The 14384-nt window shown below is 38.2% G+C and overlaps 5 protein-coding genes across 5 annotated transcripts in view; 1 reads left to right on the forward strand and 4 right to left on the reverse strand.

Annotated features, from left to right (window-relative positions):
* LOC134814162 (DNA (cytosine-5)-methyltransferase 3C-like) overlaps window positions 1-14384 on the forward strand; it is a 90556-nt gene that overhangs the window by 14279 nt on the left and 61893 nt on the right. The window lies entirely within an intron of this gene.
* Window positions 189-1012, reverse strand: LOC134814212 (large ribosomal subunit protein uL2-like). The gene has a single exon (XM_063822279.1). The coding sequence runs from the start codon at window positions 986-988 to the stop codon at window positions 218-220; it is 771 nt and encodes a 256-aa protein (XP_063678349.1). The 5' UTR covers window positions 989-1012; the 3' UTR covers window positions 189-217.
* LOC134814231 (ras-related protein Rab-2A-like) overlaps window positions 1141-14384 on the reverse strand; it is an 89962-nt gene continuing 76718 nt past the window's right edge. Inside the window, exons 2-5 of the mRNA XM_063822304.1 lie at window positions 2449-2541; window positions 2029-2215; window positions 1630-1773; window positions 1141-1445 (exon numbers count right to left, since the gene is read on the reverse strand). Of these exons, the coding sequence (XP_063678374.1) occupies window positions 1167-1445; window positions 1630-1773; window positions 2029-2215; window positions 2449-2507 (669 nt within the window). The 5' untranslated portion in view covers window positions 2508-2541 and the 3' untranslated portion in view covers window positions 1141-1166. The remainder of the gene's footprint in view (window positions 1446-1629; window positions 1774-2028; window positions 2216-2448; window positions 2542-14384) is intronic.
* Window positions 2776-3657, reverse strand: LOC134821892 (ubiquitin-ribosomal protein eS31 fusion protein). Its single transcript, XM_063832745.1, has 2 exons — window positions 3443-3657; window positions 2776-3022 (listed from the first exon to the last, which is right to left on the reverse strand). Exons 1-2 carry the CDS (start codon window positions 3655-3657, stop codon window positions 2776-2778), a joined length of 462 nt encoding a protein of 153 aa, XP_063688815.1.
* LOC134814202 (tRNA N(3)-methylcytidine methyltransferase METTL6-like) lies at window positions 9160-12725 on the reverse strand. Its single transcript, XM_063822268.1, is given in 6 exon segments — window positions 9160-9796; window positions 10957-11098; window positions 11891-12007; window positions 12010-12066; window positions 12164-12292; window positions 12525-12725. Coding segments are annotated over 6 exon segments (801 nt in total). The 3' UTR covers window positions 9160-9641.

Here is a 14384-nt window from a genome sequence, read left to right on the forward strand (position 1 = left end):
GACTATCTACAATGTTGGGAAGGCGAGACAGGAAAACTGCCTTAAATCATATCAATCGCACCCTTGCAAGGGTGCGATTGATATGATTTGTACGACGATTAAATTTGAAGAATTTGTATGCCTTCCCACCAGCTGAGACGAAATCAATATTTTGGTAACTTGCAGAGAATCTAACGCAATAAAACAGGTTTTGGCTGGATAAAAAATAAATTAAAATTTAAGCATCTTTTGTTTCCTTCTTTGTTCCCCTCAGTCGTCCAGTTCGTCTGGCAGCGATCAGACCGACCTTGGCTCCGGAACTGGTATCTCGTCGAACAGTTGAAGGATGACCGATATGCTGGTGGTTACCTCCACCATGAGGATGCTCCACGGGGTTCATAGCCACACCACGAACCTTGGGCCAGCAGTTACGTTTGACCTTGTATTTGTGATAAGCTCGGCCAGCCTTCAAGAGAGGCTTGTCGATACGTCCACCTCCAGCGATGATTCCGACAACTGCTCGGGCTTTGGAGTCTAGAACCTTCTTGGAACCAGATGGGAGTTTGATCCTGGATTTTCCAGTGTCAGGGTTGTGTGAGATGACGGTTCCGTAGTTACCGGATGCTCGGGCCATCTTACCTCTGTCACCGGGCTTAGCCTCGACGTTACAGATGATGGTACCCTCGGGAAGCTGTCCAATTGGCAGGCAGTTTCCGATTCCGAGTGTAGCTTTCTTACCGCAGTATACGAACTGACCGGTGTACATGCCCTCTACAGCACAGATAAGCTCCTTGTTGATTCTGTACTTGTAGGGATCTCTGAAGTAAACTTTGGCAAGAGGTGCTCCACGACCGGGGTCGTGAATGATGTCTTTGACTACACCCTTGATATATCCGTGCCTCTCCGCATAATCGAGGTCTCTAAGTTTAACTTGTCCTTTCCTCTTTTTTACGTGGGCTTTGAAGATGCTTCCGGGCCCCTTACGCTGTCCTCGGATGACGCGACCCATCCCTATTAAGTAATATAATATAAGATATTATGTTAACTGTAGAAAGCGATTCTATCAATTATTTTAAATATTGGGGCGACCAACTTGATTGATATTTTAACAGGACTTTAAAATGCATAGATGAAATTCTACATGAATAAAACGATCACAAGTCATATAGATAAAAAGGGGAAATAAATTATTTCTTGGCTTTCTTGGCTTTCGCTGCTTTCTTCTTGGAACCTAAACCGTCATCTTCAGCGGCTTCCTTAGCTCTCTTTTCTCTGATTCCGACTAATCGTACATTGGCTTTGTACATTCGCATGGTCTGGAAAGCTGAGGCCTTCTTCTCCTCGTCAGTGATAACTCGGGCGGTGGTGTCTGCGTATTGTTGAACGATTGGCAGAACTGGGCCAGTAAGTTGGGTGGCTACATCAATTTCAGCCTGTGTGCTGTCTCCCTTCTTGGGCTTGGCGGCCTGAAAATTAAAATGATTACAATCTGCAATCCCAAAAATATGCTAAAAAACCTCTTCTCTAACTAAAAGGAAGTGAAACCAGCTCAGATACACTGAACGATGAACCAGCCGCAGCATGACATAAACAAAATTTAATTATGACCGAATAGATTCCATAGGAATAAAGAAAATCTTCAAAACGAACCTTTCGTGGGAAGAGGATGAGTCGGCTCTTGTATTCCTTCAGTCTGAGAACATTAGCTTGAAGACTTTCTTGAGATCTGTTCTTCCTCCTGTGGTCTACAGCGATTCCGATTGAAAGAGCTTGTTTCCTGTTGACACCAGCTGCCTGACGAGGCGAAATATTTTAAATTATTTGCAGAATAATATTCTAAGTACAATTAAGGTTATGTCGAAAATAACTGGTATGTGAGTGCTTTGGTTAAGGACATGTATAAAACGTCTTTGAAGAGTGAAGAATATAGGTCACCCTCTTTTAAAAACGAAATAAGTTTTTCTCCCAGAGTCTTGACTGTGAACGACAATAGTGTAGTCACAAACACAACTCTGGTGCAACGATAACATAACTGTCAACCAAAATTACCTTAAGCTCGTCGAGGGTGAATCCTCGGCCAGCCCTGACTCGGGCGTTGTATCTGATTGTCTGGCAGTGAACCACTGGTCTCAGGAGACCGGCAACTGGGCGGGGGGCAATAGCCTGGGCCTTTACCAATCTCTTTGCTCGTCTGGACTTCTTCTTTCCAGCCTGGTTGAACCAGGTTTTGACGTATCTGAAACCAATAGCAGTCATTATCCAGTGATGATTCGATATTATTACTATTTCATGGCACATGTTCTGTATTAAACGTGTCTAGGAGAATATCTAAAGTAGTTTATCCTCTTAATTGCGAATGAGTTGATATTCCAGAATCTTGTTTTGTAAGATGTCAAATGCAGCCACAAAGTCCAGATTCTGGAATAGAAAGGATATAGCAATATATCAGTTGACAGAAATTAATCTTACCTTTGCCAATCCTTGTGGAAATGGCTGTCAAACACCATATTATTATGTTTGGGCGCCATGATGAGAGCCGGTTATGCAAGAACCTTGACTTGCCTAAAGTAAGATAACAGGTTAACCAAAACATTTTGATACATATGAAATCAGATCGCATCAAATATATTTATATACACATTCCCTTAAATTAAATTTGATAAGATAGACGATACTTGAAGATTTAGTTACATCCAAATGAAGAAACAGATCAATTTCTGAAAACAATTATTGTTTGCAAGAGTCACGAATAAAACATCGTCGAGTTACAATAAATAAAAACATTTAAAACTCTAATCATTGCTTCTGACAGACAAATGTAAGGCCGCATTTTCCACAGTACTGTCGGTCAGGATGACAAGCCATGAAAACTCCAGCACCGCATGATTCGCCAGGGCATTCACGCCTCAGTCTGGTGACCTTTCCGTGTTCGTCAACTTTGTAGAACTTGAGGACGGGGAGCTTGACCTTCTTCTTCTTATGCTTGTTCTTCTTGGGAGTAGTGTACTGCTTCTTCTTCCTTTTCTTGGCACCACCACGAAGCCTGAAAGCAAACAGTTTTAAATAATGAAGATATTAAATGAATGAGGATAGATTAAGTCTACATCCTGTACAAACATCCCCTAAATTTGGAGCTACCCTTTTAAAAGATCACATTCTAGTTCACCACATTAATTTGTTATTAGATACCGATTTCTTAACTATTTCACATTATATTAAATATTTATATGGTTTGTAATTGTATCAAACGTGTCTAGGAGGATATCTGAATTAGACTATCCTCTTAATTGCGAATAAGTTAATGTTCCAGAATCTTGTTCGAAGCTGCTAAGTGCAGCCACGAAGTCCAGACTCTGGATAGGCACAGATATTATAGCGATTCATCAGTTCAAGACAGAAATTCATGCCTTACACACTTAAAATATATGCCTGAATAATAATCAATTGAGAAATTTTCTCTTACCTCAATACTAAATGGAGTGTGCTTTCTTTCTGAATGTTGTAGTCACTCAAGGTTCGACCATCTTCAAGCTGCTTTCCGGCAAAAATGAGACGCTGTTGATCTGGAGGGATTCCCTCTTTGTCCTGGATCTTAGCTTTCACATTTTCGATCGAGTCGCTTGGCTCGACCTCTAGGGTGATGGTCTTGCCCGTGAGGGTCTTTACAAATATTTGCATATTTGTTTGATCCCTATAGTTAAGTTAAATGGTTAGAATATTGTAACAATCGGTATGATAAAAGATGTAATTTACAACAAAATGAATATTTGATACATTAAGATGTTTCGGGCACAAACAGTTTCAAAGTCTGCTGTAAATACAGGGGAGGCCAGAAGTCAGTACACTCAGTTTAGATCTTATAGGGGGGGGGGGGTACCACTGTCAATTTTGTCCATTTTGTCTTTGTCTTTTTTTACATTTTTTGTGAAGGACAGTGTTTTGGGGACAAAATGGACAATACTAGGGACAAAAGGGACACAAATTTTGGACAAATGAGACAAAAAATTAGACAAGCTCAAATGTAGAGAATGTATATATTCTACTCGACATCAACAATTTAGATTTTCATGTCAGTGTTTTGCTGTACTTAGAATCAACTGAAACCACTGAAGGGACTTAAATAAGCAGAATTCATCAACGGCATCACATAAATAAATGTGTACACGGTTCAGTCAATATTTCATTAATCCCATTAATCAAGTGGTGATATCAAAAAAGTCATAATCTTTTAATATCATAACGCTGTACCCTCTTGCTTTTAGAGTGTTGTTTGCAATGCAAGTTCAGCTCAAACGTCAAATGTGAATCAGTGAGCAGGCATATCGGACTAGACCAAGTTGTCTTGAACAGTGAGTACACTATAAAGGCTGATATATAACCAATATTGACTTTACTGTTCTGTCTGAATTTACCCAACTTATTAGCTTGTTGGAACTGTGCCTGAACAAGTATTTTTTGCATTTCAACGGATAATTAACCTTATTTTCTTTACTGTCCATTTTGTCCCTGTCTATTTGTCTCGTTTGTCCCTGTCCTTTTTGTCCATTTTGTCCATTTTGTCCTTTTGGTCCCCGTCTTTTTTGTCACTATTATCTTTTTTTGTCCCTTTTGTCCCTCTTGTCCCTTTTGTCTTTTTTCAGGGATAAAATGGACAGTGGCACCCCCCCCCCCCTTATAACATGGCCATGTTTCATATTCGAGACCTGTAACTTTGCAGATGGTAAACTGTAACTACTTATTCGAGGATTGTCGCCAGAATTCAAAAATTCGGTTTCAAGAAGCCACACCCAATGAAAATTGAATTGGTTTTACTTGTGTTTGCGAACATGCTAGAATCTCCATTTTATCATTTTGCAACAGGTCAGTAAATGTGGAATGCCATTTGAGAAGATGGCACAAAACAGATCGAAAACGACAAAGTTATCAATCAATTAACCAAATTGATTGGGTCATCATGTGATAGTGCTAAGACACCACAGTTGGGCAGCACGATTCCCATTATGCTTGTTTGATTCAATATATTCCTCGAATGGTTGATAATAGCAAGTTAAGTACTAAAATTTCTTGTTTCATTGATTTTAATCGGGCTGAGAAAATAAGCCCAAACGCATGTTCGATGACTTTTATTTTATCCCCTATACTATTAAGCACTTGCACTGTTCTCATAATTAACTCTGTTGCTAAATGAATAAAGGTGTAAAGGGCATGTCACATCCCTTCGTGCACGAGGATAGTTATGTTCCTGCGAGACAATGGGACTGAAGTTAATATGACTTTTTCTACACATCTGAGCTCGTGTGAACTAGCACATAAGCAAACAAGCAAGTGACTCCAAAATGATGAATATTTGAGTGATAGGAAGATGTTAAACATTGGATCTGATGGAAATCTGATGGAAACCGAAGTAAAAGAAAGGCTGACAGGGATAGAATAGGAAAAAAACGAGTGGGTTTCAGGACCGGGCCGAGTGAAGTCGGACACCGTTTAGTAGGAAGAATTTTTATGAACAGCTCCTTAATAGACGATAGAAAAATCTGAATTAATTCTCAATACTTATACTTCGTTACATGAGAAAATATTCAATAGCATTTGATAAGGGAAAGCAGTAATCCTAAAAGTCTTGAAACTAGTGTTATATATCAAATCAACTTCATACAAATTAATTAATTATTATTATTATTAAATCTAAAATAGCTAACAATTTAATAAATTATTAACAGGCCCCTTAACGTGGGCAATAATATACGCTTTATTAATTAATTAATTAATAAGTATTAGACCATAGTCAGCAAACTCAACAATGCACTTGACCGCAGTATTTGTGGGCAAAACACATCAGGTGGGCAAATATTAAACTAGTTTAGATATATAAAAGGTGTGGAGATTAAGTGAAATCTTTACAAATTTAAAATGCAAGGTCGTTACAGAGATAATTTGGTTAATAGTTGAGTTTCTTTTGATCACATTAACATGGCACCTACAAATTAATTCACGTGGAAGAAATGGTCTGGACTTCCCACCCATCAAAAATGATAATCTAGAGCAACGCAATTCAAACCAAGTTAAAGATTAACTTTATTACATAAAATTTGTACTTTACTTTAAAATCTAAACAGAAATTCGAGGTGTATATCACACACATGTTCGCAATTTGAAACAGTGGATGAAAGCATGACTATTGGCCAAAATCACATCTTGATGCAGCAGTACATTTCTGGAGCAAGCGAGAATTTGTGAAACTGATAGAAACTTGCCCTATTTGTGTTTTGATCACCTCATTCAATGTGGTAGTTTAGAGTACCAAAGAAAAAGCTTCATTAGTCTCGTTTGGTAGTGACAGTTTTCAGGGTAGTACGTCCCTTAAGCATTTATCAATAAGCCCACATTTGTCTTCGAACAAGGTACATAAAGAGGAGGGAAGAATATCCAGTGTAGTTATCACTTTAATATATAATATGAAACTCACATTTCCACTTATCTTAGGGTGACAATGGAATAATAAAGTAATGTTAACAACGCTGAAAATATCAAAGTTGTACACGACGCTCGACTTTTATATTACCATGGATGGACTAGTGCTTTGACGTTTTTGACTAATCTTTAATTTTGGTGATTTAAGATTTGTTGAAATTTTTAAAACTTTGAAATGGCATTTAAAATTAAATTTAATTCGTTTATAAGTTTAAAAAATTGTTTGTATCGATTATCAATTTGACCATTATTAATGGTTTGGCCCGGCGCGCGCTACTTCGTAGCACTTGCCATAACATTTCGAGAAGAAAGCGGCGCGCGCTACTTCGAAGAAATTTAGACGAGTAACATCCGTCAATTATCAATTATAGGGGCGCAATTATATTTTTAACGTTCTGTGTCATGTGTACATGCTTATACGTTTTTGTTTTATGAGTAAGCTGTGGTCTTTCGAATAAGACCTATTACATAACATGAAAATAATTTCTTGACGAATTATGAGCAAATAAACATTTTGTCAGACGCGCGCGCGTGACAGGCTTGATCGAACAGTCAATATGCAAAATTTAATCGCGCCCTAATTATGAATTAAAGCTTAAATATTTACAGAAATTAAGCAAAATATGCAATGCAGCTTTTGATACGTTTTCAGTTTTTGTCATACGTTGTAGACCTGCGCCGCGCGAGTGCGCCGCGCGGCTGTATCGTGGCCACTTAGTGAAACGACAATGGGGGTCATGACATGATACAAATACGTTCAATATTTGACGTTGAACATGGCGCGCCGGGTTAACTTGTTAATATATGTGATATGATAATGGACAACCAATTCATTACGTATGAAATTATGAAATAGTTCTAATTTTATAACAATTGCTAGATTATGCATCAAGTTGACGTGCTCCAACCAAAATTGAACAGGGAATCGTTTAAAATAATTGTTAGTTCACGAGGCATCTCGACAAAAGCTTGTATCACGTGGTGACCCCCACGGTCATTCATTGTATCGTCTTCGACGATACAGGATGAGCCGCGCACTTCGTGCGCGGCGGGTCATACAACGTATGACAAGCAAAAGCTACTTACGCTATTGTGCTTTTCTTGTAGGTTTACAACCTATCAGGACGCGCGCCGAGTTGGACTCGTCGACGGTCCTAATATTTTGAAGCATTATCACCCGTTAATGCTTTTCTAGATAGTCAATAGTAGTGTTCTTGAGCCTAGCTTGTTATACGAAAAACAAATGCATATGATATTGATTCTAAATACATTGCGAAAGATTTGATCTCGATTCATAAAGTTTGAAAGAAGTTACTGCAATGCGCGCAATTTGGGGAGTGTGCTTTTTGACCATTGTTAATTATCTGGCCCGGCGCGCGCTACTTCGTAGCTCGTGCCATCGGGCCACATTTCGAGAAGAAAGCGGCGCGCGCTACTTCGAAGAAATTTAGACGAGTAACATCTGTCAAGTGTGCTTTATGTGGATATATAAACTGCGCCCTTAATTCAATAATGGAAATTGGAGGACGTCGTCGGTTTGCACACCGCTTACTGGGCGTTGGAGGCCGCGCAAACGATCATTTTTACTTCGCATCGAGATCGTTACTTTGTTAATTCGCAGAGGAACGATCTGGAACGATCTGGAAGGGTTGACATCTTCAATCAAACTGGGCGGCACTCAGCCTGTCATTCAATTTCAACCGCATCATAATTATGAAAATTACAGACCTTTACATTTACAACATTATATTACCGCTCCCAGTCCCACTACACACTTTACTAGTGACTATAAATCGCGATCGCCCAAATTCAAAATTTAAAGAAAATTCTCGTGAAAAGGCCCTTAGGGTATGAAATTAATCGTAATCGGTGTATTTTTGGATGCTGATTCCGAATAACCCCCCACACCCCATGACGTAGGGTAAAAATGCTTCCCTGGAGAGTTATAGGAAAAAAACTGTTTTAGTCACGTGACAGGCTAGTTAAACACGAATTCGATTGTTTAGGGCTCGGGTTAGGGGTATGGATAGCTTCGGGGTTATGGTTCATGTAAAACCGTTTAATTTGTTTGGCCAAGTCACGTGATAATTTTTGGGCCGAAAATTACAGACGTAATGCCGACGTACATTGCGCGCCGACGTACCACCTTGCTGTGTCTTGTTGCTTACAAACCTTTTATCTTTAAATGTTAAAAATCCTAAAATTTAGTTAACAGTTAATCTCCAGTTTCAAAGCCGGGCTGACTTATTTTTCGATTAGGAAATTTCTAACTTGTTAGTTGTTTTAACTACTCCTTATTGGGCACTACACACTACCCATGGCTCATCTTTAAACCGAGCGTGCCAAATCACTCTACTCTCGATCTTCTAAGGGCCCCCTAACAGTTGGAACCAACTTGAATAGATGTATTTTCGGACGCTAATTCCGAATCACCCCCATGACATAGGGTTAAAATGCTCCCCTGGCGAAAAACTGTCTCGATTAAGTGATATGACCGTATAAGGAAGTTGGTCTTATTTCTCTTTAGGGTAAGAATTCCAGGATATGCTTTTGTTAGGGATTGGGATCAGATTAGAGGGCTAGGGTTTCGAATAGTCGTTCAGGGCCAGCTAAAGAACGGGTTAAAAAGTCACGTGACAGTCGAGTGTAGAGTGATTAATCATCATTCTCCATAAACACCAAAAAAAATCAAGTATAAAAACGGTCAATTGTAAAAGTTTGAATAAATTAGAGCCAAGCATCACCAATGATATTTGTTTATTTCCACTAACAGGACTATCGTCTAACATTTACAAACATTCTAACATCTAAAAAATCGAGCAGTATCGTGGTAAACCGTCATATCATTATATTCTCAATAGATTGTACACTGTACAATGTACAGTATAGAAATTAGCGTAACTAACCTAGGTCTATAAAGATATTTCTGATGTAATCGTTCACTGAAGTGATTCCCATAATTTCGTAAACAGATCGCACGTTTCTAAAAGCTCGAACATCGGAAACCCACTGTGCTATTCGCTGTCTCATTTCAAATTTCTCAAAGTCCTCTAAGCGGAAATAATCATACTCAAACTTAAAATCAGATAATTTAAGTCGATTATAACGATATCATACTGATTACTGTCCTTCTTTGACTGGTATTCACCGTATTCTATCACAATAATAAGAAAAATAATAAAAATGGCGTGTTATGAAGACTTCTGTTGTAGGAGAAGCCTGAATTGAGACTGAACGAATATCCTTGGAACAGAGATCCCTTCTTTCTTGTTAGAAGTTTCTTTATGAACATAGTAATTGAAAACTACCTCAAATCCCGCTTCTTCGAAAAGTGCAGCCATTTCCTCTGAAACGAATAAGCAGGTTAACATATCGATATACATTTTTCTCAAAATTAGAATTTTTGGAACAGGGCCAAAAAAATTAACAAAGTTGAATCGCTGGAACAAATGAGCTTAAAAATCAAATTTGTAAGCTTTATGAACTAATGGCAATCGATAATGGGCATTTTGCTCCTTTATAAAAATTGTATTGTTTTTGAAAATCAGGACATTATTTTTGAAACACCCTGTATATATATATGTGAGCAGTGAAGCGATTACCAAATCCAGAATTGAAATAAAGGCCGGGATTAAATCAATTTCCAGTAAAGCTAACATTGAATAAGATGGTATTCTTTGAAGTTTGATTAACTTAAACTTAAATAAAAAACTGAGATATACAGGGGGGGGGGGGGGGGGGGGCAAAAGTCAGTGTGCAAACGTTGGCCTTAATAGCTCAGTCACCGAGTGCCCAATTGAAATAATTCTTTCTGGTATGACTTACTACCACCATGACCGGTTCGAGGAATGTGTCAAATCGAAGAATATTCGTGTTCATTTTTTTCAAATTAAGGTTCATTTTCGCAATTATTTGATAAGTTGATAGTTTGGATAGTCGGATCGAGCCAAATTTAATTGAATTGTGTTTGGCCATTTGAATGAGAGTTGTAGCTTCTCAGATGACCGAGATACGAAGCATAACGAGTTTATTCATTACGTGTGATCAGGTGATTGGCATACTTAATCACGTGATAAGGTGACACCGTTAACCACCCCGTTAAACGTTATGGGAATCGTTAAGGCTGCCCAATTAAAGTGTCGTGTCACGGTGTCACATAATCACCCAGTCAATTTTGTTAACGAGATACATAAAATGCTTGATAACTTCGTCATTTCTAATTTGTTTTGCCTCATGTTTTCAGATCAGATGCAACATTTAATAATCTACCGTCTCTGAAAAAAAATTAGGCGTCCAGCATGCTCAAAGAGAACAATATAGGTGTTTTAATATCGAATGGGCGTGGTCTAAAATATTCGAATTTTCAAATTTTGGTGACGAAATCCTCGAACAAGTTGGTACAGTATGCCATCTGCAAAGCAACAACTCTCAAATATAAAACACAGTGGAGGTATAAGACCCAACTTTGCCCCCCCCCCTGTACTTTAAAATAAAGATAATATTTACCAGTTGTGAAGTAGTAAGCCCTTGTTCCATCTTGCCGTTTATAAAAATGTTCCTGAATCTTGTGTCCAGACTTAAACCTCAACATTGCGTGATCATACAAACCATAGTCGCGCAGAATAACGTTTCCACCAGGTTTCAGAACCTAAAATTTGCTATGTTAAGAAAACAACAGAATATATTATATTTCATTTCGACTGGCATTGACCTTATTGGCCTCTGGTAGAACTGAACTTGACGGTCTCATAGTCTACAATAAGGGTCGATACTAGTGGGCAATTTAATATGTAATATGCAACTATTGTGATATCCATGAGTCTTAACAATGAAAATGTTCCATTTATTTACAGTTATATTATACTTTAATGCTAATATACTCTCGAACAAGATAAGACTGGCGCCCCTGCCCCTGGAATGTATACAAGCCACAATTTTCCATAACCTGAAATAACTGGCCCGACCAAATAAATGTGCCCATTAGGGGTCGTTCACATATTACGCAATCAGCGTAATATGCAGCGCTGGAATAAGGCAATAAATCGATTTATAATTCACATAAATCATACATCACTAACTGGCATCATGTCAACTTTACGGGACGGAGAGTTTACAACTTATAAGGCTCTTCTAGATCATTCTTCCTCTGATTGACGTCATCGGGCGCATCTTAATTAAGACCAGAAAGTTCGTTTTGGCAGATCAAATTATTATTCACAATGTTGCAACTACAGTCTACAGTCTACACTGCTATAAAAGCTCAAAATTGCGAAAGAATTGGGGACTTAGGACTTCCGGTCTGGAAATCCGAGGTTTTGGCGGACGTCTCTTACACTATTAGAGCTAGAAATTTAGAGCTAGAAATTTGGAGCCTTCACAGCTGTGTAAAAATATCGTTCAGGCCTGAGTTAGCACTATATCCCCTAGTTACAGTATTTACCTGTTTTATATTCTGAATAGCACGTGCCACAGTCTCAGGGGATAAAGCTGACAAAACGTAGATAAGAGTGATAAGATCCACACTTCCGGGAGGGATGCGATCTGTCAGGGGAGGATCTGACACGTGATATCACTTGGAAAACAGTATATCTTATCCGAATCGTACTGAGGGTGACTCTGAAACAGTTCTTGTTTGTCAAACAGCAGAAAAAAACAGCTAATTTTGGGTGAATAAGAGTTCAGGATTCAAATTGTTATGTTGTAACATGCAAACCTTCACAATGTCCACAGCCCTAGGAGAAATGTCACATCCGTAAAAGAAAAGGGCAGGACACTCCTCTCGCAAGGGATAAATGGTGTTCCCAACACCACATCCAACCTCGAACACTATTCCGCTACCGGCCTGAGTAAGAGATCATGTGATGCACTCTATCGAGTCATGAGGTCATCATATACCCTACGTGCAGCGTAGGGTTACGATGAATTAGATTGAGGAAATTTGTGTCGATTGGATCGTACGTGCGCGGCTGTGGATGAGACAGTGGGATCTTTTGATATTAAAAGCTCAAAAACTTTGCTAGTAAAAAAGATGCGACACTATTTCCTTTATTCGGGGCAACGTGATCGGTTCTTACCTCATGAAGGTTGCGGATTGCTTCGAATTCTCTGGTCAGCCAATGTCTGTCTTTGAAGAAATGGTCCGAATTTCTCTTGTAGAATAGGTCCCAGTTTTTCTTTGCTTCTGCTTCCAATTTCGTCCTATGAAAATCACTTATTTTCTTCTCTTTTTCTAGTTTTTCTTTTTCATCATTGGACAAAACTCGCGGATGTGACATGTATCCTAAACCATTTTAACACTTACAATCCAGATAACACACCATGTTAACTCAGTGATGTACAGATTTTGATAATTTAGAGGATTACCCTGGTGTAGAAAAGTGGTGTAGAAGATAACTAAAACAAAATCATTAAAAATCATAAATTTAAGGTATCAAAATATTACTTCGGCTGAATAAATTACGAATCACGGGTTTGGTAATACAAAATACCAAAAAGATAGACTTGACCAATGCTGGGGGAGGAAGATATAGAAGACAAAATTGTTTATGATATCTGAATACGTAATATTTTATTGGTATCTAGACAATGACCAATTATGCCATATATAGTAAATTATCAGGACGAAAGGCGAAAGCTAGATATTTCTAGAATAAACATAGATATCAGACCCACACTAGACTTCGATTAAACTGGGCTAACATGAGTTGTGTCACCGACTAATCACGTGTTGCAGGTGAAGGAATATTCAAAATTGGCTTTACTTTGAAAAGACGACATAAAACTGAATCAGCCTTTTAAGTATGTTCAGTAATTAAGTATGTTTCAGTGAAAAAGCTTTCAATGATCTATTTTTAGAAAGAAATTGAGCGGTTGCCACAAAAGAAATGCCCCTCATTTCTTGTTAGAGAACACGGTTCGGTGGTGCGACTCATTTTGCAGCATGCTGTAACGAAACTCAACAACTTGACCATCTTTAAGATTTTATAACACCTATCAGCTGAAAAAAGAATTCAACTCTACAAGAGGTAGAGAACACAATCTTTTAAAAATATATATCCTCGTTAAATCACTCTACCATTTCAACTCTGTAATAAATTACATGTTGTATGACATATTGTTAACCATTTAAATTTAGAGGCCGAGGGGCTACACTTCTGTCCACGTTCCTGGTGTCAATGCTGTTATATATTGTTAATCTCCCAGTTATAAAGTTTAGATCCCCTATTTATAAAGTTTTATATTTTGACAATTATATTAACCATTATATTTACAGCATGTAAGATCAACGCTCCTTAATCGTTTCAACTGCTGTGTTTCATTTGTGCGCTCCAAAACAATGGCGACGAGAATTAAAACGTTACAAATAAATGCAGACAGACAGACTGTGCAGAATTGGGTGAAAGACTTAATACATTATCAAACATTGCCGTATTTACGTCATCAGATCAATTACCAGAGAGTGAAGATAATAAGAGGGATAAATAGAAAGACTAAAGAAGGACTATTTGATCGCTTTTTTGGGTAATATCGCTCTTAATGAACTATATTCATGGACTGCCCCAGATGCACCTGAGTCATAAACGTTCGATGAGCTAATCAAACTCATTGAGAAATAATGTTCGCCAGAACCTAAGAAAATTGTAGGTATTGCTGAGGAATTGAAGTCCAATCAGATTGTTGAGGAGTATGCCGAATTATTATTAGGTGCATGACTAGGTGTTAACAAAGACCGTAAATGGCATGATTTGCTTTGCAACCACGTCATCCTTCATTATTTATCATTAAACTATCTTCCATTCATGCCTTATCAGGCCAAAGAATATAACTATTCCTTGGCTTAGTGCTAATGTAGTGCCACCTCGTTTCACCTCCCCAACAGTGGTCAAGTCTCAAATACCGAAAGCAGTCCTGTTAGAATTTTATCAAAACACAAT

This window comes from Bolinopsis microptera, chromosome 1, assembly GCF_026151205.1.
Source record: "Bolinopsis microptera isolate Bmic1 chromosome 1, MBARI_Bmic_1.0, whole genome shotgun sequence".
Lineage (NCBI taxonomy): Eukaryota > Metazoa > Ctenophora > Tentaculata > Lobata > Bolinopsidae > Bolinopsis > Bolinopsis microptera.